Source organism: Glycine soja, chromosome 2 (assembly GCF_004193775.1).
Source record: "Glycine soja cultivar W05 chromosome 2, ASM419377v2, whole genome shotgun sequence".
Lineage (NCBI taxonomy): Eukaryota > Viridiplantae > Streptophyta > Magnoliopsida > Fabales > Fabaceae > Glycine > Glycine soja.
In genome coordinates this window covers 14,480,194-14,504,861 of record NC_041003.1, presented here as the reverse complement: position 1 = coordinate 14,504,861, position 24,668 = coordinate 14,480,194, and the positions used below count along the sequence as shown (strand labels likewise).

At 33.1% G+C, this 24,668-nt stretch overlaps 3 protein-coding genes and 1 long non-coding RNA gene across 5 annotated transcripts; 2 read left to right on the top strand and 2 right to left on the bottom strand.

Annotated features, from left to right (window-relative positions):
• Positions 1–30: 30 nt before the first annotated feature.
• LOC114389369 (transcription factor bHLH30-like) lies at positions 31–4,324 on the bottom strand. Its single transcript, XM_028350030.1, has 2 exons — positions 3,344–4,324; positions 31–1,029 (listed from the first exon to the last, which is right to left on the bottom strand). Exons 1-2 carry the CDS (start codon positions 3,653–3,655, stop codon positions 523–525), a joined length of 819 nt encoding a protein of 272 aa, XP_028205831.1. The 5' UTR covers positions 3,656–4,324; the 3' UTR covers positions 31–522.
• A 9,090-nt stretch (positions 4,325–13,414) lies between these two features.
• LOC114389355 (acyl-coenzyme A thioesterase 9, mitochondrial-like) lies at positions 13,415–18,271 on the top strand. The gene is made up of 5 exons (XM_028350012.1): positions 13,415–13,903; positions 14,739–14,916; positions 16,413–16,879; positions 17,178–17,306; positions 17,760–18,271. The coding sequence occupies exons 1-5, from the start codon at positions 13,415–13,417 to the stop codon at positions 17,964–17,966; spliced, it is 1,470 nt and encodes a 489-aa protein (XP_028205813.1). The 3' UTR covers positions 17,967–18,271.
• Positions 18,272–18,500: 229 nt separating this feature from the next.
• Positions 18,501–22,519, bottom strand: LOC114389342 (formin-like protein 2). 2 transcript variants are annotated; one of them, XM_028349993.1, is made up of 4 exons: positions 21,048–22,519; positions 20,675–20,916; positions 20,025–20,269; positions 18,501–19,704 (listed from the first exon to the last, which is right to left on the bottom strand). In XM_028349993.1, exons 1-4 carry the CDS (start codon positions 22,409–22,411, stop codon positions 18,898–18,900), a joined length of 2,658 nt encoding a protein of 885 aa, XP_028205794.1. In that variant the 5' UTR covers positions 22,412–22,519; the 3' UTR covers positions 18,501–18,897. The 2 variants fall into 2 exon arrangements, with proteins under 2 accessions (XP_028205794.1, XP_028205802.1); XM_028350001.1 differs by having other exon boundaries at positions 20,675–20,910.
• On the top strand, positions 22,414–23,097 carry LOC114389363. The gene is made up of 2 exons (XR_003661755.1): positions 22,414–22,529; positions 22,909–23,097. It is a non-coding gene; the product is annotated as an uncharacterized LOC114389363 (long non-coding RNA).
• The last annotated feature ends 1,571 nt before the right edge of the window (positions 23,098–24,668 follow it).

The window sequence follows — 24,668 nt, the reverse complement described above, 5'->3', positions numbered from 1 at the left end:
TAAAACAAAAGTATGGTTTATTTACATATATAACACAAATCTCCAATTGCTCTGCATAGATATACATACACCATAAAAGCTTCCACACAAGCCATTTTTCAAATTCAGAAACATCATACTAGTAGTACTGGTTTGGATAATCATTGTGAACATACTGTTGATTGCTGTTTGTACCTTTGAAAAAAGAATACTTCTAAACATACTTTTAGAAGGGGTGCAAGGGTAAATCCAGAACAGCTATAATTTGCCAGCATAGTAAGACAAATAGTACATTCTCTCACAAACTTTTTTTAACACAACTTCTATTATTGGATAAGCGTGGCTCTCATTATATGATGTCACATATGCTATTTAACGAATCTCATTTATTGTTCAGTGAGATTCACCCAATAATAGAAAACATATTAAACAATATACTATCAGTTGTGTTGTTAGCATTCCTCAAAAAATAAGAAATGTTAATACCACACTCTGTAACACTTGCAGCAGAAACAAATAACATAACACATCAAATTCTTGACATCAGCACAAACAAGACCCATGGTTGCATGTGGAATTGGATGTTTCAATAAAGCATAGTCTTCTCCTCTTGCTTGCATGTGATGTTCTTGGTGAGAAATCCAGTGAGGCAGAAGCCTTTTCCATCACAGAACATAGTGCCTGGTGAACAGTACTTGCAAGAGCTTGGCATTTTTCAAAATCAATATTATTAATGTTTTCTTTGCAACAAGTGAAGACAAACACATTCTTCATCCTACCTGCCAAAGTTGAAATTTCTGCCTTGACTAGATGCAGTGGAAGGGAATCAAGGGTCTGTCTTAGGTCAGATAGTATTTCAGGTCTGAAATCACAGCAGATAGTTGCACTGTAAGACATGGATCCTTCTCCTCCTTCATGATCATTATATGGTTCAACTTTCACTTCATCAGCATCCTTTGGAATCAGAAAACCCTTGCTTACTTCCGCTGCATTTTTCTTCAACTCCTTCACTTGGCTAATCACTTCAGCCAGTAAAGTGGCTTTATCCATCTAAAGAGTAACAATTGACCCGCGAAATCAAAATCAAAATCATCACATTCTAACAAATGTTTTATTAAAGAAGAAAGTAGCATAATTTTTTTAGTCAGGTACTCACTAAAATAACTTTATTTTTATTACAAGGAAAGTGACCTTATGAATTAAATTACTACGACTATTGTTTCTTTATCGCCTCATCTAGCTATCAACATGACTTCAGCATAAGCTTATTAGGTTGATAAGTGATACGTGATAACTCAAGTTGATTGGTCCTTTGATAATGAAGACTTAAATCATTTTGATAACTCCATTGCAAGAGAGGCCAAACCCAGTAATTAGTTAATTAAGGTAGTTGATTAAACTAAGTGTCTAACTCTAACCACTAACCAGTTTTGATTATCCAATGCTTAAAATTTATGAGGGTTTTCCTTCCATGTCCCACACCACATCACCATTTATCAGTTAGCCAACAAACAGAATATGGCTGTACAACTAAACAAGACAAAACATGCAAACCACAAAAAATCTCATAAATACTTAAAGAAACTGACTCTGTCATATGACACCCAGAACAACAGCTGGCATGTCTACAACAACACTTGATAAGAATACCTTATCAATCTGATTCTAGTGATGACATTTATGCTCCTTTTTTTTTTCTCCCCTAAGTTAAGGACCATCAAATTAAAATACCTAGTCAAAATTGACATTCTACAGTGCTTAATGTTTTATAATTTGCCAATAAAAAAAAATGTTTTATAATTTGGTTCATGACTTGTTCAAGGAAAACCCCCCAAAAAAACTCATTGCCTTCTTCCTTTGCTTTTTTGTAAAAGTATTTCCTAGAACTCAATCCAACCAAAACCAGTAACCGTTTAACAAATATAATAATATTAATAGCAGAGCTATATTTGGACACCTGCACAATTAAATGAACAAAACACAACTAGAATAATCCATGGCAAGTAATATTCCCCTAATGACGTGGGGGCACAAAGAGGAACCATCTGGTTTTAGTGTATATAACTTATTGAATAATAAATGAAGGATTTCCACTTTGGGAATATAGAATATGAGATCATAAAACAATATATATTATATCATGAACTATAATAAGTGAGGATGTGTATGTCATACATAATAAATAATTCAACATTACATAATCAAGTGATGCACCTTGATAGTTGACTCTAGCTAAGTAGCAACTCCCATATACCTAGTTGACCACACAAGGACAAGAATGATGCAATCAAAAGCCCTTAATTTAACTACAATAATTACAATGATGTGCTTCAAACCTTAAAACTTGTACAGCAGACTTGAGCTCCATACTATTTTCAAAACTATTATACAGCATGAAAGGGAAATGTACATTCACAGCCACAAGCATTATGACATAACCGAAAATAAAATTACCGTAAGTAACTGAACATTGTGTATAAAACTGGACTAATATGTCAAAAGGTTTTTATGTCAAGCAGCAGATTGATAACTTAATATATGTTTCCTTGCTCAAAATCTTTTATTCTCAACTCTCCCAGATAGGATAGCTTGTGTTTTCATCCTTCTTCAAACTTAAACCAGTTCTTAAACAAACAACGAAGACTGATCCTTTCTCACCAAGTTTCAACCTACCAGAAAATCTATTTTCTTTTCATATCACCAACATAATATACATTTTTATATAAACATTGTCACGGTTCTTATGCAAGAACTGGCTAGATAACAAAATTTAGAAATGTTATATCAGTAAATCCATTTTGATCATAATCTTTCAAGTAGGGTAATTTATATAAAAGTCGAGGTTCACAGAGTTGGAGGCAGCTATGCCCACAAACTTCTTAATTTTTCATAATAATAATAATAATAATAATAATAATAATAAATTGCCCTAAAAAATGTAAAAAAAATAAGTAAAATGCATAATATAAATATTACTCCCACAAATCTATACAAGAAATGTTATGAACACATTTTCTAACTTAATCTCTTCTATATTGATTGAAATTTATTGAAAATTACCAAGTTTTACACCCACAGATCCTATTTAATGATTCTATGTCATGATTTTATAATTTTAAATAACCAAAGAGTGTGTAGAGAGTGTGTTAGAGAGTGTGATGCTAACTACTATCATTCCTCAATTTATATATATGAATACTAGCTACCCTCACAACTTAAATTTTCTGTATCCGTCAGTAACAATTATACAATCAAAGTGAAGTGACGAAACTAAAAAGCCAAAGTAATTCAATGTTATAAGAAGCCATGCACAATAAAAGATAAAGTTTCCAAAAGAAGGAAAAGGAAGGAATAAAAAACATACCTTTTCAGTGGATGGCACAAGGCCACGTAGTGTTGCAAGATGACCGTTTATTCTCTCCCTCCTCCTCCTCTCTGCTTCACTGTGGTTCTTCAAAGCAGCCAAAGCTTTGGCCTCACAAATCTCACTCTTCCCTACCTTTGCAGCTGCAAGGCACTTCACCAGCTCTCCCTTATCACTCTCAAATACCAAAGAATGTGGTGATGATGACAAGTCATTGCAGGCTCCAAGGTTATGCAAAGTAGGATTGAACAACCCCGAAATATCGGAGCCAGAAGAAGAAGAAGAGGTTTTGTCATAGAAGGAGTAAACCATAGTCCTAAAGGTTTTAAATTGCAGTCGTGGTTGCAGTTTTATTTTGATACTTGATGTTGTAAAAAAATTACCAACAAATACAGCCGATGCAACCACAGTTACAATCACGAATTGCGATTAGTCTAAAATCCTTGACTTTTGTAGTTGAAATTGCTATGGTAGAGGTTTTTTAAAACCTTTGAAAACCCTTTTAGTGGAGTGGAGCTACAAGAGAAAGATCAGAAGGAAAATTAACCCGGTGGACGAGTTCGAGGGGCGAACCAGAAAGAAAGTTTTTGAAAATGGATGGTGCCTTGTGAAATTGCTATGTTGTTGCTTTGCTTGATGATGGTGTTTGACATAACTTCCATTAGGCAAGGGAAAAGAAAAAGAAAAACTAACTTGGCGGGGTTTAAGGAGAAGATCAGTGTGAAAACATCCACTTTTTCATCTTGGTTGTATTGAACTGAATCATATTTTCTGAATGGGAAAAAAGGCCAAAAGGGTGAAGAATTTTGGGAAGTGAGACACTGAGAATTGACTCTGACTTGGATTTCAGTGAAAGTATAATGACAAGGGACAAGGTTTGTATGATATGCTTGCTGTCTTGAAACTTGAAAGTGCTGATAGAATAGAATAGAATAGAATTCACAAACAAGGAAGATCACCACTGAGCAATGATCTTTAGCTGATTGATATATATATATATATAAGGTGTATAATGTTGACTATGTCTCTCTCTCTCTATATATTTATATTTATATTTATACTTATATTATGCTCATTATTTAGTCAATGTGTAATAGCAATAGTACAATGCTCTTGATAGTACTGTTACTAATGAATTATTCACAGTAGTGGAAACCAACCCATTGGGTTTAATATTTTTTTTTTCTTTGCTTTTCTTGTTGGTTTGGATTTAGAGGCGTGCAAGGCTTAAATTATCTTCTCGAACTGTGATTTATAATAATAATAATAATAATAATAAATAAAGTTATTGGAATGCTGATTGAAAATAATTATATTTTCTTTTGGGTGGCGGGAGCGGGATAAGGTAACATTGTGATTGGTTGGATGGTTGAGTCGTGCAGCTTCGTCGCAGCTTCGTCCCTCACTTATAAATATTTAGGTTTAATTGCACTTTTGTTTATAAGATAATGTAATTGATAGATGATTTAAGTATTTTAGATTTTAATTGTATTAATTAGTTCTTATAAGTATTGCAACTGTCCAACTTTGATGTAAATTAGATAACTGTCCATAACATGACAAGACACATATTGTTTGACATGATTTAATAATATTTTTATTTCTTCTAAGGTATAATTCAGTCTTTACAGTTTTTATGTCAGACAGTCACGACATTTTTATAAGCAAAATTGGTTAAAAATTTAATTGAAGATTGACTGAAAAACTAATATCGCATAATTATGATACTCCTCAAGAATCAACTTGTACAATTGGAATTTAAAAAGATCAAAATTAAACAATTATAATACCTAAAAGATTAAAAGTGTAATAAAGCTAAATATTTAGAGTGAATAGACAATTTAGTCCCTGAGATTGTACCTATTTTGTATATTAGTCCCTAACTTAATATTAAATTCAAATTAGTCCCTATTAAATGCAAAATAGTCCTTTCGTTAAATTTTAAAGTAACGCCGTTAGTGAGGTCAATTTTAGTGTCACGTGTACTATCCACGCGGCACTAAAGGATGACGTGGCATAACACGTGGACGTGCCTGATGCCACGTCATTTGATGATAACAAAATGAGTAAATAGACAATTTAGTCCCTGACTTTGTACCCTTGTTGCATATTAGTCCCTAACTTAATGAAAAATTCAAAATAGTCCCTATCTTTTACATAAGTATTGCAAAACAGTCTTTCCGTTAAATTTTAAAGTAATGTTGTTAGTAAGGTCAATTTTAGTGTCACGCCATTTGATGATGATAGAATGAGTGACTTCTTCAAATTTGATGGTTTTGAACCAATTGAGGCATATATACGAAAAAGAACTCACACACACTTGCACAAATAAAAAGAACCAAAAATCCACAGCAACAACCTTATCTCTGTAGCTGTCAACACCAATGGGCGAGGTCTGCATAACCATTCTCTTTTCCTCTTTTTTTTTCTTCAATTACCATCAATGTATCATTTTGGGTTCTGATTTTTTTGTGTGTTTTGAATAAGAGAAAAAACCAGAGGAAAACAAAGTGGAGGAGAAAAAAGCAAATGAAGAAGAAAAGAAAGAAGAAGAGAAAAAACTAGAGGAATCAAAAGATGACAAAGAATCCAAGGAGGAATCTGCGCTGCCAGAAATCGTACTAGGCACAACCTTTGCAATGCATGGACACTTTAAGCATGATTTCTAGCATCTTTTAAGTTAGGGACTGTTTTGCAACACTTATGCAAAAGATAGAGACTATTTTGAATTTTTCATTAAGTTAGAGACTAATATGCAACAGGGGTACAAAGTCAGGGACTAAATTACCTATTTATTCGTTTTGTTATCATCAAATGACGTGACATCAGACATGTTCACGTGTCATGCCACGTCATCCTTTAATGTCACGTAGATAGTCCACGTGGCACTAAAATTGACCTCACTAACGGCGTTACTTTAAAATTTAACGAAAGGACTATTTTACAACACTTATGCAAAGATATGGACTATTTTGAATTTAATATTAAGTTAGGAACTAATATGCAAAATGGGTACAATCTCAGAGATTAAATTGTCTATTCACTTAAATATTTATGCACGGAAGACTTTTAATTTTTTATTTTTTTTTAAAAAAACTATGCATTGAAAGAGTCTATTTTGTGGAAAAACTAAAAATTTGTAATTATTAGTTAAAAATTTATATTACAATTATGATAATGAAAAATAGCGGTAATACAATTTAACATATATGTCATTCAGGTATAAAGAAAATTAATAAATTTTTACACTAATTAAAAAATAATTAATGTCATTTAATTCTATTATTTGTATTTAAAAAATAAATATTTTTCCAAAGTGTCATTCATTAAAATTTAATATAAAAATAATAAAATAAAAATATAATCTCAATTAATTAAAAAATATTTTGATATAATATCATTAACGGATTATTTGATAAAAATTCGACTATATTAATAATGACACTGAAAAGTAAATATTCATTTTATTTTTCAAAAAGTTAGATCAACATTCACCTGCACAAATACAGGTGACATTAATTTAATTCTTTAATAATGTAAAATGACATCAAAATCATCATATCTATTTTCTATATATATGACTATATAGTACTAAATTAAGGTCACCAATTAGAGTTGAGTTGAAGAGAAGAGAAAGTGTCACCCAGAACATGGTAAAATAAAATTTGAATTCTTATTGAAACATATATTCATATTTAGCGTTTGACAATATATCAAACATGCATGATTATCTTCAAAGAAAAATACATGTGGGAAAGGGAAACCAAAAAATAAAGTATTGAATTAAGGCACGTGAATTATATGAGAATTAAAAGTACTACTTAGCTAAAAGTAATATTTTTCTTCTCAAATACAATGCATCAGGGTTGTTCTAGCACTAGTACATGCTTCCTAGCTACAATTTTTTTTTTTTGGGTAAAGTCCTAGCTACAATGTTTTGTAGTTATTGTACTTTTTTAACAAATTAAAAAAAAAAAAAAAAAAAAGAGGAAGCAGTAGGTGGAGGAGGTGAGGACGAAGCAACCCATATAATCATGCTTAACATTTCCATGGAGATTCCTATCATATTTTAATTAAAAAGGGAGGGAGGGAGATTAAACAACTAGGACATGAAGAAGTGCCTCCGACAAGTACCTAATTAATCTTGTGTTGGATGACATTATCTTCTGTTCGTAATGCAATGTTTCAATCTGATTATACGGACATTCCAATATGTCCTTCCTTTGTAAATTTGCCTAAATGCATGGTAATGTTCACTTCCTATTTAGATTCAACTTGACACTCATAATTTTATATACCGATATACGTACGAGTTATAATTAATCATGATTTTGTTAGTCGCGATTTTGCTAATATAGTGGTGGATTTTCAAGTTCCTCTTTAAGTTAGGATGCTAATGATTAATGAAGCTTACACAACGAAATCAAACAATTAATGAATCTCGCAGAAGCAAATTAAGTATTATTGCCATAAAATATGTGACATTAATTCTCGATTTTGAACTTCATATGTTACATTTGCCATGTGCAGCTTCAAAAACATCGTATTTTCCAAATTATTAAATAGTTTAACATTAATTGTATTTTGTTGAAGTGTATTTTTTTATCAACAAATATTAATTTTATTCGCAAAGAAAATTGAACATACAATAATTTTTCTCATTTTTTCTTCTCTTTTAATCATTCAACTCATCTTATCAGTGTAAACTAAGTTTGAATAGTTTATTGTTTCATGTTTGTACTCTTGTTTTTTAATCATTCAACTCATCCTATTGTTTTTTGAGATGACAAAGGGTCCTTTTTTGAATGGAGATCGAGGTTGATCATTAATTTGGAGATGTTTATATAAATTAATTTTGAAGCGTTTTGACTTTTTATATGTTATTTTCCGCTACCTATAAAGTAATATATCTATCAAGTAATGAAATTTAATTAAGTATTTAAAAACAACTTCTATTTAATAAGTATCTTGTGATGTCGGTTGGGATTTGCAACAATTTTCCACATAAATTTATTTAACCCTGGTTACAGCACATATTGATTTGGACATCCCACCAAAATCCCCTCTGTTTCATTTTTATTGGGCTGTAGTATAACTAACCGAGCAGTTGAAAAACCCGAAATAATATTCAATACCAAAACAATTTGCAGGTTAAATCAATTTACAATATATATATTGTAAGACCATAAAAAAAATATTGTAACTGGTTCTGTATCAATTTCACCCTCATGGAACTCATTCGTCAGGCTGGTAGCAAGAAATGATAAGAGTTAAATGTCTAGATTTCCTTCTTTATTAGCTTAATACGGACCATGAATGAAAATATAAGATTAAAAAAATAACACCAAAATTTTAATATGCAAAACAGTCTTAGTATTTGAGAAGTAAGAAGATTTCTCAATCATCTCATCTATAGAGTGATGGCTGAAGTATAAAAAAAAAGTTTTATAATAATAGTGTAATGGTTGAGATACAACTCTTTAATTTGTTGAGGAGGCTCAGCTATGTCTAATTGATAGAACTATTTTATATTACATTTAGAGTTTTATTTATGATAAAAATATGTGACTTGTTCGAAAAATAATAACAAATGACAACAATAATTAACTTGTAATTCTTTACAACTCATCACATATGTATAGATTCTATGCATAAGAGGATTATTAAAATGTGATAGCTAATTCCTCAAAATTTATCACATTAATTCTTATACAAGTCTATGCAATATTAATAAGATCACTTAAATGTCATAAATGTCTAACACGAAGCTCATTTTTTATCATGCGAAATTTTCGTGCTAAATTGTTGACAAATCATTAGTATTACATGAGATGTATTAAAATGTTACCGACATTTTATTAACATATTTTGTCAATATTGAAGCCCATTAGAGATGCACCTCAATTTGTCTCATAATTCATCATAAAAATAATGCTTTTGACGGTTTCAGGAAATTTCTTCTCAATTTTACTCTTTTATCAATACGCTCCATTTGGTATTAAGGAAGGAAATATACTAGATGCAAATAGGAGAAAAATAGATAAAATATATAGAGTGACATTTTGGTTGTTTGATTTAAAAGAAATATAAAAAATAATGAGATTGTTTAGTTTGAATGAAATGAAGGAAAAAAACAGTGAACATTTAAAAGTACTTTTGACCCCTTAGCACATGAGACAAGTAATTTGTGCCACAAGAATGTGTTTGATTAAAATGAATATATAATTGATTAAATGCATACAAGTAATCGATTATATATATTCACAAATTGATGACATACGAATAATTGATTAAGTGGCATTGACCCAACCATGTTGCCATTTAATGGATTATGATTTGTAATTCTTATTGAGAAGAATGTAGTCAGACTTGATATCAAAGTTTAGAGTATATATGCATATCATGTTTCCATGTTTTGGTTGATCTTGTCATTTTTCTAACCAATGTAATTCGATCGATCACCATGAAATTATAACTAATTTTTTTAAATCAAGTATAAACATTGATGAGTTTTCTATCTTAATTTTTAAAATAACTAATAAACTCCTCTTGCCTACTTTTGGGATAAGCTTCACTGACTCTAAAACTTTTAATCTTCGTCAAAATATATGAGTTAGATTTAGTTGTTTACTATTCTTATAGACCTTTCATAGGGGATTTAACCTAGCTACTAAACCAATTAGCAAGGTCCCCACGAGTCAAGTGTATGAAGATGTTGATCCTAAACTCAACTTAGGTCTTATATGTACTATGGTGTAGGAGTCCTTTGGGAGTGTTAAGCGTGATTTTTGTCATGTTTATTTTTTTTCCACTGACTCAGGATCCTAGATCCATCATCACCAGCTGTCTGGATATACGGACACTTGATGAACAATTGTTAAGAGGACAAAAACAGTTTTTCTATTTTGATTAAGAATAGAAAAATAATAATTAATTGGACTCTTGTAAAGTACGAAAAATTTAACTATTTAAGAGAAAGACATCCATTTCTTAGCTTTAGCACTATATCTTATTCTTTCGTTTAATTTTCCCTTGAAATATAGAAAGCAATATTGTTGCAAATTAACCACTTGCAACACTTGGCAAAAAAAAAAACAAACAAATGTTTGGAATTGCCTTTAATCTAAATACCCTTCACCTCCTGATTCTGCATCTCTGTATATAAGAACAGTTCTTATTTCATGTCATGGTCCCCACGGCAAAACCCTTACCATAATGTAGGTTTACGCTGCATGCATGATAAGGCACATTCCATGTCAGAACATAAGAATATACTATAATGCCTCTTTGTGGTTCCATTTGCACATGGAGTCAAGATATCTCGCAGCTAACAAATATTATATATATTGTATCATTGTAAATTCATAATTATACTAGCTAGTACGTTATCGTCAATGGCTAGTTTAATTATTTATTGTTCAAATTAACTATATTTGGTGAGGTAGTATGTGACTGTGAGTTCAGCAAGAGCTATACTGTGGAGCAATAATTGTTTTCAAGTCCAACAATCATGGATTGGAGGTGGCATTATTGGCTGTGGACCTGTGCTAGTAGCATTATGGAGAGGTACGAAGATAATATTATTAAGTCATTAAGTGCATATGTTTAATTTGCAGTTAAAAATGTTATAATATACATCTCTCAATGTAAATAAATATGATGAATAAAAATAAAATGAAAGCAAAAGTAAGACTTATGATCTGTTGATAAAATTATTTTTATCTTAAGATGTAATTTTGTATCTAGGAATTGCCAAACATATTCTAAGTGGATAACTAGATAGGGACTAGCGAGGAAAAGAAAGAGTTCAGCTACGAGGTAATGATTCTCTTCTCTATTCTTCAGCTCTTGACTTTCACTTTGGATATACTAATGAATTATAATAATTGCCCATCTACCACCAATAATGGAACATTTCTTCCATGGTACGAACCATATCATATGCTTTCATAAAGTTGTGTGCTCTCAGTCCCTTACCCAACGGTGATTAGTTTACTACGGATGTTATCATCATACACTTTTTTTCTCATACCTATCCTTAATTTTTTTTTTCTTCTTAATATCACCAGCATGTTTTTCTTTCTCGTTACATCAATTGTTATATCTATTATTTTTTATTTTTCTTTTATATCTTTTTCATCCAACTCATCAACTCAAAAACAGTAAAAAAAAACATTAATTTAGCTTCAACAGATTATTAATTAGTCTTATATATGTTAGCCCAAATTTTAGTCCCTGTGATTTTGAGATACCTTTATAAATAGCTTTAATTATATCATTAATTTTATTTAATCTCGTGTTTCATTTACCTCATTTGTCACAACTCACAAGGGAACCAGATGGATGTTGGGGGAAAGGGAATGAGGATTTTTTTAAAAGAAAAGAGGAGTCAAACCTCACTTCATGAAGTTGTGTCCCACTAGCCTTCACCAGGGACTAAAATTTGGGCTAACATCCCAAAAAAAATTTGCCAACACTTTTTTCTTTATGAAAACTGAAAAGGGTGATTTAGGATGTAAAAATACATTCTGAAATATTATTTTTTTCATGATAAAAGGAGATGCTGGCAAAAAAAAAGAAAATCGTGTGTAAGAAAAAATACCCTAAAATTTGTTGTATAACAATAACACCACAACCATTAGACTTATATACGACCTCTTAATCTCACTGTCCTTTGGACCAGATGGGCTTAATCAACAAAAAATTTCTGGGTCCAACAAGCAATTTCCAAATTGTCAAATCAAACATATTTAAACAAAATATTAATCATGCATTCAATTTTTTAAAATTGGATTAGATCAAATTTTAGATTTTATATTAAAAATTGATTCAATTCAAATAAACTGAATTTTATCATGCATTCTAGATTATTCAATAATTAGTTATATAATCATGTATTCAAAAACTCACGATGAAATGTAAATGGCTACTTAGAGTATTGAATAAGTTATATGAAATTTTTTAATTAAATAAATGTCATTTTTTAAGATTAAATTGTTTTTTTAAAGATGTTTTTGTGTTATTTTTCTATCAAAATTAATGTTTTAGTTGAATAAATGATAAATTTTGCATGAAAATGGTGGATGTGAAAGTTAAGATGAATCACAAAGCGTGAGTCATATTCAGGCACAGTTCTGAGTTAGGATCTTCGACCTTCCTCAGGAGTACTTGCGGATGAAGTGGATGAGGAGACGGAGGTTTGCTCCCCTGAAGGACTTGACACTTGTTTCACTGTTGCCTTAACTAAAGTGCAAAAAAGAGAAGGCTATGACCAAAGCTAGGGAAGCAACATCAGGTTGCCTTTGTTTCATCCTTCCCAGATATTGTTCAAGAAGACCTTCAAATCCTCTCAAAATTAAAGGGGTGATGAACAAGAAAAGGAAACTGATAAGGCAGCAAACAACAACCTCTCTGCAGCCACTGCCAACAACTCAAAAATCCAGAAAAAGGATATGTTAGCCAAAAATAAGAAGGCCTAATCCTTTTTAGAAGTTAAGTCATGTTTTTTATGTCTCCTCAAAGACTCTTAGTCTACAGTCACTCCTCTGAAGTTTTTCCAATATCAGATGGGGGGTTTAGCATTTTATAGGCCATATCTTCTTTTCAGAGATAGTTTTTTTTGTTTTGTGCTTGTGATAGGCAGAAGCTCTGGCTTTTTTATGATTATGCTCTTCTCTTGCTTGGAGGTAGTTTATAGAAATACTTAATTAAGTTTAGAAACCAAAAATGTCATTGAATAAGTTTAGAAATTAAAATATCATAAGTTATTAAACTTATAGACTAAACTAAAAAAAAGTAGAGGTGTAAATGATAGGTGACAATCACCTGCCACTTTATCACTAGATGTTCCACTTTATTTTAGTGTCAGACACCAAAATAAGTATTATTTTTTTTCATTAAAACATATACTAGAATCCATCCAGAAAGAAGGCTCCTTCCATCTGATTTTCTAGTTCAGTCCTTTTCGTAAAATCATGCAAAGTTAATTGTAGCAATTGAGCATTTCATAAGCTCCAACTTTGGGGGAATCCCCACCATTCATAGATTCAGTTTCCACCTCGATTCCATTCCATGCAAGCAACGCAAATGCACCCATTCAGAAACCCAAAGCCATGCCTTTCACTGTTCCACCATCTTTTCAGATTCAGAATCACACCCACCACCAATTCCCCCTATCCAACAATCCCATCGAATCACTTCTCAACCGATTCTTCCACAGCATACCCGACAACAACAACAACAACAACAACAAAAACGACAACCTCTGTTTCCATCGATGCAGGGTCTTCTAACCGCAAACCCATTAGTCTATGGCCGGGGATGTTCCATTCCCCTGCCATATACGCTCTCTGGGAAGCCAGATCTTCCGTTTTCGAAAACCCCGTTCTCTCCAATGGCCCCTCTGTTCCCAAAACACCCTCACGGAGCAGGACTTGCATCTTCTACAACTTCTCAGAAGATCACATGATTCGTGAGCAGTATAGGAATCCATGGAATCACATCAGGATGGGCAAGCTCGTCGAGGATTTTGATGCTTTAGCTGGTACCGTTGCATTCAAGGTCCATTTCTTTTTTTATTATTTTTTCCAAATTAAATTGTGGGTTTTGTAAGTTACAGGTTTATAAATTTTGGGTGCTGATTATTTTTATTGAAACCTATTCAAAGCTCCTTTTTTTTTTTCTTCTTTTTTAATGTTCTGCTAATTGCTAATTGCTAATTGCTAATTGCCAAGATGTTTAGTTCTAATAAATGGGGTTGAGTCTAACTGACGAGTTAATCCCCCACAATGTTGTGAATTAAGATTTGAATATCTGTAAGGGAAATCGTCCACAATTAGTGTCAGAATGTGTCCTACAACAAAATTGTCTTTAAGGATGTACCATCAGTCTATCACCATAAAACATTTAAGTAATAAGGCTTGTTTAGGTAAATTTCGCCGTAAGCAATAACAAGGAAAAATGAAAAAAAAATTTCATAAGTTGAAATTAACTTATGCATAAGGTTATAAGCTAATTTGTAGAAGTTCAGTTTCTCAAAAAACTGATTTTAAGATAAAAATTTCATGAGTTAATTTTATCTTATAAAAGATCTTTTCTCATTTTCTTCTTATTTTTATTTCCTACAAGTGTTCCTGAATAAATTTATCCAAACAAGTCCCTAAGAAAAATACATGTGGGGAAACCAAATAGAAATCTATACTGTGAGGGTTATGCTGGTCGTGGATGAAGAATTTAACAATCAAATATTACGTACACATGCATATTAAATACAAAATGTATTGAAATATCCAGAGTTTGATGTTTTCATTAAGAAATGCGTTGCTTACAGTACTTATAAAGATTTTTTTGTATATATGAGTTTTGGATATTGAAGTTTATTTCCTCTTTTGAGCAGCACTGTTCTAATGAAGATGGCACAGCAAGGCCACTTCTATTGGTCACTGCTTCCGTTGACAAGATGGTTCTTAAGAAGGCAATCCATATTGATGCTGACTTAACCATAGTTGGTGCTGTTACCTGGGTTGGTCGGTCGTCCATGGAGATTCAACTGGAATTGACTCAGTCTGAACAAGGTGCTGCAGGATGAATACAAGTTGGTTCTGCTTTATTTGGCCGTTGCTTTATGTTAGATTATGTTCTATCTTTTGATTATAATAGACAGTTAGTGCTTAGAACCAGACAGATGGCATGTTACTATATAGTATATACATAATAGGAATCAAAGAAACTTGATTAGGGAACACATCATAGAGATGGAAATAGTGGCGTCTATCAGTTAATTTAACTTTGGCTATGATTGAATTACTATTAGATGATCTGACACAACAGAATACAACATCTATTTATAGAGCAAACATACTGAAGGCTATGTGCATGCAGCTGGCTAACCCATCTAGGTGCTAAATGACAAACTCTCACACAACAAATTAGTTACAGCCATTATTCAGTTATAACTAACAAATGTTAGCTACTAACAACCATTAGTTTTATAGTTTCTATTAATACTTGTATTGTGTGTCATGAATTTTGCTCAGTTTTCTTTTGACTGTGTATTCATTTTTACTTTCATTTAATGCAGCAAGTTATCAAAGTGTGGTCTTGTAAGAATGCAAGTCTAAGAACCTCAACAACTTCATTTAATCCCTAAACATGCATTGACATTGCATGTCAGAAATCGTGGACTTAATCATTAGTATAATTAAATAATTAATCTGAAACATATGAATTTGGTAATAATTTTTTCTTCCAGATTCGTGGTGCAAATCCTGTATGGTGGTAAAGGTTTATTACATATATGTGTCTGTTAAATCCATCATCCTGGTAGGAGCCTTGTGTGGACATTGTTTTGTAACTTACTGTTCTAACAACTTACAGGCTGCTGTAAATAAAATGAAAAAGTCAGACAACATATAGAAATTTTGACTAAAATCCCGTTCATGATGTTCTAGTTTTATAAGCTCAAATCCAATGTTGTTAAATAACAGCGCTATGGCCACTATGGCGGAATAGTGTGTTTATATGACAGAATTTTGGCCTTCTGCCATGTTTCACCATCCACCATGGACTTAATCATTAGTATAATTAAATAATTAATCTGAAATATATGAATTTGGTTATAATTTTTTCTTCCACATTGGTGGTGCAAATCCTGTATGGTGGTAAAGGTTTATTACATATCTGTGTCTGTTAAATCCATCATCCTAGTATCCTGCCTTGTGTGGACATTGTTTTGTAACTTACTGTTCTTACAAACTTACATGCTGCTGTAAATAAAATGAAAAAGTCCGACAACATATAGAAATTTTGACTAAAATCCCATGATGTTCTAGTTTTATAACCTCAAATCCAGTGTTGTTAAATAACAGCGCTATGGCCACTAGGGCGGAATAGTGTGTTTATATGACAGAATTTTGGCCTTCTGCCGTGTTTCGTCATCTGTCATTGACAACATTGCTTAAATCACATTTCTGTTATGTATTGTCGTTTAATCCTCTACCAGTTCAGCACGGCATCTGTTACCAGTGATTAATTCCTTACCTGACAGGCTGACACTGAAACTTGATGACAGGGAATCCCAATATCTCAAACTCACCTGCACTTGTAGCTAACTTCACATTTGTGGCTCGTGACTCCACCACCGGAAAAGCAGCTGCAATCAACCAGATCTCACCTGAAAGCGAGCAAGAAAGATTGCTCTGGGAAGAAGCAGAAGAGAGGAACAAATTAAGGAAAAGAAAGAATCAAGAAGAGAAACATGGTGAGAGTGAAGACACTGCTAGGCTCAAAGCACTATTGGCCGAAGGGCGTATCTTCAGTGACATGCCAGCATTGGCCAACAGAAATAGCATCCTGATGGAGGATACTTGCCTACAAAACTCTTTTATCTGTCAGCCACAGCAAAGAAACACCCATGGTCGTATCTTTGGGGGATTCTTGATGAGAAGAGCGTTTGAACTTGCCTTTTCAACTGCTTATGCCTTTGCTGGTGCAGCCCCTCATTTCTTAGAAGTTGATCATGTTGATTTTTTTAAACCTGTAAGTAACCACCAAGGACACTTTATTCTAAATATATAATGAAATGCATGTCCTGCATGGTATTGATGTTAAAATCAGTTGTACCTTCTTGTTATTATCTTTCAACAATAGAACTTTAATGATTATGATCTCATTCATGTGATCTTCTTTTTCTAATGATCTACTTTGTTTATTTTCATATTATTATCACTTTGGATTATTTAACACCTTCATAAAGTTTATATGTCAACAGAAAATTAAGAACAATTGCATTGACATTTAAACAGGACATTCAACTGAAAACAACTTGATGATGCAGGTGGAAGTTGGAAATTTCCTTCGTCTCAAGTCTTGTGTTCTGTACACGGAACTGGACAACTTAGCTGAACCCCTGGTGAATGTGGAAGTTGTTGCACATGTGACAAAGCCTGAGCACCGGTCCAGTGAGGTGAGCACTACAATATAATTAATATAATATAATATAAAAATTTACTTAAAATTTCTGGATGCACATAAATTTCATTCTCATAAAATTTTAGCAATGAAAAGATATATCAAGAAAAGTTGTCTTGTGTGTTTTTTTCTTTTAAATGAGAGAGAGCAAAGAGTTCCAAGGAGTGTTGTCGGCAAATTCCTGTCTAATTTTATTTTGTTACAATTCGGATGGATAATAATTAGTAAGTTAACATCAGATTAGATATCTATTATCTATCAAGGAATCTAACTTGATTGGTTAAACAAGATGCATGAATTTTTGTAAACCTTTTGGTACCTGTTTTTTATTTTTACTAAAAAAAATATATCTAATGGAATACAAAAATGAATGCCTCATTTTCATTTGAGATTCACATGTTCACATCTCTAGTTACTTTCACTTCATTCCATGCTTTTCTTAAAACAGGTATCCAACAGATTCTACTTCACATTTGGTGTTGATCCTGAGGCCATTAAAAATGGTTTAAGGCTTCGACATGTTGTTCCTGCTACAGAAGAGGAAGCACGGAAGGTGCTTGAACGCATGGATGCTGAGAACTTGAGTTTGGTTAAAATAGATGGTAATCTAAATGTGGTCAAGGAGAACAAGTGTACAGAGAAAACAAATCTCTGATATAGCACCTCTAGAACTTTCTTAGTAGTTGTGGATTGAACAACAGAGCGAATTTTTTTTTCCATTCACGATTAGAGGTAAAAGGATAATAAGCTTCTCTTGGTGGTTCAATAGAGGAGGTAACACAATTCTCAAACCTCTGGAAATTAATAATAATAATCGCAATTTTCGTAATCTGTTTTGTGACACCACAAAATCATAATCAACGTGTCAAGCACCTCAAGTCTTCGAATGGCTATATGAGAAAGAGACAATGTTTTCATTACGAATATTGATATTTGACAGATGATGACATTAAGACTGCATTGACTCTTCCCTATGGCATTGTACTTGACCTAATGATGATGCCATTGTCACTCGCTGTGGCCACAATACACTAAAGTCCAAACTCAAGTCACAATCCTATTTCACAGTATCAGATTCTGGTTAGATTTAAAGATTTTACTGATCTATCCGATATTAATGTTCTTGCTGGAGACTTTTATGACTGAACAACTTTTATTATGGTGAACCGGTGCCCCGTCACAACTAGTGTATTAGTAATTTCATCTTATTTACAAATCACAAGTCTCAATTTACAGAAGTTTAGAAGAAAAAAAAAACAAACCCAAAATTTGTTATTGATCATTTATGAATACAAATATAGAGAAGCAGCCAACCTAGCACAAAACGGAGAAAAAAAGTACTCATTATATAATCTAGGCAGTAAAACATATACAGAGCTATATAGGAAGGAAAACAAGAGCTATGATAGCATGAGCTTTGTTTCATCATCATAGGGGAAAAGCTGGGTTTTTGGTTCAATGGGATTTGAGTGAAAATGTCACTTTCACATGATAACATTTGGATGATGAAAATCAAACCCATCAATGATCAAACATGTGCAAACTACTTCAACCTGTTACAACTGGGTCAGATTGGATTTGAGAGGTTAATCAGATTCAGAGGAATCAGATGGTTGCTTACCAATAATCTCAGGGAAAAAGGTTTGCATTATAGAATTTGCAGGCATTACAGACTGACGGGAACCAACCAAAGTCCTCTCATTTACTTTACCAACTTCCTTGCAAACACCATCTAGTATTGAAAGGAAATCCCTCACAACCATGAAAATTCTAAATGGGTGAGCTTCTTCCTTTGCTGAATTTCCATGGAAATACTGAGTTATCTCCTTAACTGAAGAGAGGGCATTTTTCTCTTGGGCCTGGATTGTTGAAAGCTCTTGCTCTCCCCTCTCCAAGAAACCTTTCATTGCGTCCGAAAATTTTTTGTTAGTTTCTTTCAAAGGCAACTCCTCGTTCAATTTTACAACTTGCACAACTTTTTCGATTCCTCTGGAAAGTTTAGCAACATCACTACTGAGCACGTCCGAATCCATAGCAGCTGCTTTTTTAACATTGGTGAGCTCACCACTCAAGCCTGAAACAACTTGCAGACCAAGCTTCTTGAAGTCAACCTCATCTTGGAGAGTATATTGGTGGCCATTGTCAGAGGCATGGGGATGATTAGAACCAGAAATATGAGAACCCTCGGTTCTGACAATTTCCTGTACAACGAAATGCAAGAGAGTAGTCTTTCCGTCGGTTCCTTTAATATCAACTAACTTCAAGAGCGTGTCCAGTTTGAAGGCATGAGCATCACCACGATTGGTGCCAACATTCATTCGATTTCCTGTTCTCAGCACTGCTTCGAGAATCTTCAGAAACATTCGGCTGCTCCTTAATTCCTCGCAGGCCACCTATAGAAAAGGATGAAATGAGAACTACTGGTACATTGGTAAAAATTGCAATCAGTCAGGCTACACATACAAGTCTGTTTTGTGCCTAATTGGTGTTTTGTGTTTCCTAATCACAATGGCAAAAGGATTATTTTGGAGATTTCTATCTTTGGTAACCTTTGTAAAAAAGTAAAGGATAATACCGTGGATGCTAGAATTAAAAATGAGCTGAAAATTCAGCTCCTTTGATACTGAATATAAACATAAAATGAGATTGTGGAAAAGCTAGAATAACAAGTTGATCAAATTGAGAGAAACAGATGAGATCAGAATATTTATACCTCCAGAGTTTCAAAGGACTTCTTAAGGTATTCTAACTCTGAGTCAAAGTTAGCAATGTAGAGCATAGCATCCACTCTCTTAAATGCAAAAGGAATATCAAGCACGGCTTTCAGAAATTTCTCAGCCGGGCCAAGCTTGAAGGAAGATTCATCTTGAAACTCCTTTAGCTTAGATTCTTCATCTTTAGTTGGAGCCATCTTCAATAAACTTTCAAGAAGTTCCGTCCCCAACGTATCACAATTGCCTACAGAGAGCAAAATGAAGCTTGAACATTTCCCCCAAAAACATAAAGCCACTAACGAGGAGAGAAAGAAGATAAACAGAGTTCAACAAGGAACAACATTGCATCATTTTTCTCATGAAGCTGATACAGACAAATCATAGCAGGAGAAAAGTTGGATGTTGTGCCATAAGACCATGAACTACACAAAAAACAGTAAAAGACCAATGAAGATTACAAATAATATTAGTTTTGCATGCCATCCCGTGATTGATATACATAAACAATAACACAATAGGCATACTGTTGTATAAATGTATAAATGAACTTGACACTACACTTGCAGTATAAAAAATTACAAAAAACTGCATCTTTTTTTATAATAAATTGGTAGAAGCTGTGTGCATAGAAAGCAAAATGGATCATCACCTTCCCTGAGAGCATCACAAACTTCATCAATGGTCACATTCAGCGCCCTAAGCAAAATGGCAATGTTCTGAGACTTCTTAGGGTCAAGCACCCTATTTTCCAAGGGCATTGGAGAAGCAGAATGAACCATTTGACGCCGAGGATTATTATTATCTCTAATCGCAACACCAAAACCCTCCTTGAAATTATTATGATTATTTACCATGAAAAGTGTTTCAATCATGTCCTCGTTCAACCTGCACCTCAAATCATCATTAAAAGTTTAAAACAAAACCCAACCCAAGTAACATCAACAACAACACAAACAACATATAAACATAATATTAAAAAAAAACATTATTTGACAAAGTCAAATGATGTAAACATGTCTTACTGAAAAGAACTTGGTCTCAGGCGATCCCAAACCATGACCCTGTCCGAGCTGGCCTTAACTTTATCCCAATGCAAAGCTTTTAACTTTGGCTTTGGAGTCTCCTCACTCTCATTCCTAAAAGTAACACTTTTATCAACCGGAGTTTCCCAAAACTGCGGCGGCGGTGGAGGAGGAGGCGGCGGCGGAGGAGGAGTAGGTAAAGTGGTGGTCGCCGGAGAATTTTTCCCATGAGAAGGAACATTCCATTCTTCCCTGGGAGAAGAAGAGGATGAAGAGAAAGAAGGGGAAGCAAGGTTGGTGTTCGGTGGCAATGATTTAACACTTGCGGGGCTGAAATTCAGAGAAGGGGAACGAGAAAAAGAGAGTGAATTTGAACGTGGGTGAGAAGGGGTTCGAGAAGTGAAGCTTCTGGAACCGAATTTATCCACGTGGAAAACGCGTGAGCTTGAAGCAGAAGCAAGTGCAGAAGGAGAAGGAGGACTCTGTTGTTGTTTGTTAATGTTCCCACCAGAAGAACCTGTTGGAGAAAAAAACTCTTCTTCTTCTTCTTCTTCTTCTTCTTTTTCTTTTTCTGTTACATCTTTATCATTGTTCTGTTCTTCAGTAGTCCATGGTTTGAATTTGTGACGTGGCAGTGGCGGCAGCGGGTTGAGCTCCGGCGAGTCGCCGAATTTCTGATACGCTGGCCGGAAAATTTCGTGGTGGCTGGAGCTTGAGTCTATGGTTGTTGTTGTGGTGGTGGTGGTGGTGGTGGTGGTGACCGAGTTCGCCACCGTGCCGAGGTAAAGAAGCTCCGATGTGGGGCTGGCTTTATCGTGGGGTTTGCGGTCGGCGCCGTCGGAGGCGGCGGTGTTCGGCGGGAACAGGCGGAGGCTATCCGATCTCGAGGCTTTGTCGTCGTCGTTGTCATCGGAGGAGGAGTGTGTACGGCGGTGGTGGTGGAGGAGGAAGGCGACGACGGCTGCGAGGAGGGCGAGGGAGCAGAGAGAGAGAGAGACGGCGAGGGCGGCGGCGGAGCGGTGGTGGCGGGAGACGGGGTGGGGGAGGAGGAGGGAGGAGATGTTGGCCGGAAAAGTGGCGACGACGGCGGGAGAAGGTGGCAATGGCGGAGAATGGTAAGAAGGGAAGAAAGGTTTCTGCGGCGGAGGTGGTGAAGATGATGAAATAGAAGAAAATGGAATCTTGGGTTGGTGTTGTTGCTTTGGTTGAGGCTCAGGAGGTAAATAACTTGGAGCTTCTGCTGGCGGAACAGAGATTGTCGGAAAAAGTGGTTGATGGAGAACACGGCGAGGCTGTAAAAAAGAAGAAGAAGAAGTGAGTAAAAGTGATAACAAGAGAACAAGAATGTTGAAGGTTGCACACATGATTATGGTGCTGATGGTGGTGCTGTGAGAAAAATATTGGTGTTCAAGTTAATCAAGTGATGAAAGGGAGAGAGACACTGGTGGGAGGAAGAGATAAAAACAAGAGACTGGTAGGAATGTAAGTGCTGAAAATGCTACTATTTTTTCATAAGATTTTTTTGATAATTAATTTCCTTATATTATAGATATATTTTATTAGAAATAATTATATTCAAGTAATTATTATAAACGATAAAAAAAAATTCCTAAATATTTAACACACCTATTTACGTGGGACTTAAAATTGATAGCTAAAACAACAACACTGAATGCTTCTGATCAAAGTGAAATAACCTTACACTCATTTGATAATTAGTCAACATTATTGACAGAGTCATATTTTTTGTATTCATTAAAGTTAAAAAAGATTAAGTTCAGTTTGGAACTATGTGTGTGTACAAGTTGAGGGTCTCTCATAATAATAATTCTGTTTTTTGACTGTGTTTGTTTTTATGCAGAAGCAGTGGTAAAAGAAAAAAACATGTTGTTATGACTGTGAACGTGGAAAATCTGCGTGCGGGATTTTAGCATGAGTTCCTAAAGTGTGAGGGTGAAGAAGATGATGAGTTGTTTGCATTAGGAGGCAAGTGAAAGTGAAAATCGTAGCTATGTTATTGCTATATCTATTGTCTGAAAAGTTGCGATCTTTTCCTTGTCCTTATGCTGTGACGGTGATTTATTTCTCACCAACAAAAATTCAAAAGCTTTTTCTTTCTTTCTTTCCATTGCATGTCCAGTGTTTCATCAGCCAAACCAATACGTCCAAAACTCGAAATAATAATATTGCTTAAAATTGTATTTTATTGTAGATTGTAGATTAATTTAATTTTTAATTATAAAATATGATTTTGAATTTTTAACCCTTAAATTTAAATAATAACTATTTTAAAAACTAAGATACAGTAAAAAAAAACTAGGTATTAAGTAAAACTTTTATTGGGTATATATATATATATATATAAGTTCTTATAAAATTTTGGTAAAATATATACTTCCGGAGTTGCAGTTTCAATTATAAGTAGAAAAAAATATACTATATTTATTAAGAAAAATAATTAATTTCATTAATTAAGATAAAATTAGTTAAGATTTATTTATATTTGAGAAAATAATATTTTTGTTGTTTATATTCGTGAGCCGGAGAAATATAATATTGGTTTGTTTAAATTTATTTATTCAAATAAGTATTTATTTTTTAATTTCTGCTTTTTAATATGTTTATCTAAATTATTTTTATTTTAAAAAAAATATATTTTTTGCTTAAAATCATATCAACTTCTTAAATAAGCACTTATATAAAAAAATATTTAATTTATTTTTTTAATTTAAAGAAATTTACGGATAATTTAGTCTTTCAAATTCTCAATTTGGTTCCTCTGTATAAAAAAAAACTTATTAAATTGATATCTATATGTGCAAAACTTACTGATTTGGTCTTTCTCAGGCATTCACCATTAATTACCATATATATTTTAAATTTAGTCTCTATGAAACATATTTTTAATTTAATCTTTATACTTATAACATATTCTTAATTTAGTTTTTATAAAGAGTGACCAAATTAAAAATGTGTTACATGTATATAAAGATTAAATTAAGACTGTGTAAATGGGATAATAATGGTAGGGACGCATTTATATGTATATGAATCGATTTAATATTTTTTATACAGAAACCAAAATAAAAAATCATGACAAGTATAGGACTAAATTATATGTATAACCTAAAATTTTCTTCTCCTTACAATACAAATGTATCCCATTGCAATTCAGAAATTTAATATGTTAATGTAAAATAATCTCTTTATTTTTTTTCCTTCTATAATATAAATATTTATTATTATTGTATATTTTTTTCTTAACTCTCTGGTTCATAGGCAAGGAGATTATAACTAATTCAAACTTTGATCGAAAAAAAACTAAGATTCAATTAAGAATTATTTCTACTAAGAATTGAATTCAAAAATTATTTAAATGATTCAATTACATTAAGTGTTTGTATTTAATCACTCACATTAAATATTAACTTAATCTAATGTAAAATACTTATTTAAAGCGAATAAAATACTTATTATTTCACTTATAAGGTTAAAAAAAGTAGTCCTAGTTGATGAAAAAATTAACAATTGATATTATCCTAACTTTCCACCACTTAATCATTTTTAGTGGATAATCCATTCATATTCATTTTTGGTACAAATTCTTTCGTAGTTGTTTGA

Excerpts from the sequence above, each read along its gene's own strand:
- LOC114389369 (XM_028350030.1), bottom strand. The coding sequence starts at position 3,655 with ATGGTTTACTCCTTCTATGACAAAACCTCTTCTTCTTCTTCTGGCTCC. Across the intron at positions 1,030-3,343 it reads TTGTGCCATCCACTGAAAAG|ATGGATAAAGCCACTTTACT; the intron begins GTATGTTTTTTA and ends GTTACTCTTTAG.
- LOC114389342 (XM_028349993.1), bottom strand. The coding sequence starts at position 22,411 with ATGTGTGCAACCTTCAACATTCTTGTTCTCTTGTTATCACTTTTACTC. Across the intron at positions 20,917-21,047 it reads CTGAGACCAAGTTCTTTTCA|GTGCAGGTTGAACGAGGACA; the intron begins GTAAGACATGTT and ends TGATGATTTGAG. Across the intron at positions 20,270-20,674 it reads TTGTGATGCTCTCAGGGAAG|GCAATTGTGATACGTTGGGG; the intron begins GTGATGATCCAT and ends TGCTCTCTGTAG.
- LOC114389355 (XM_028350012.1), top strand. The coding sequence starts at position 13,415 with ATGCAAGCAACGCAAATGCACCCATTCAGAAACCCAAAGCCATGCCTT. Across the intron at positions 13,904-14,738 it reads CTGGTACCGTTGCATTCAAG|CACTGTTCTAATGAAGATGG; the intron begins GTCCATTTCTTT and ends TCTTTTGAGCAG. Across the intron at positions 14,917-16,412 it reads ATTGACTCAGTCTGAACAAG|GGAATCCCAATATCTCAAAC; the intron begins GTGCTGCAGGAT and ends ACTTGATGACAG.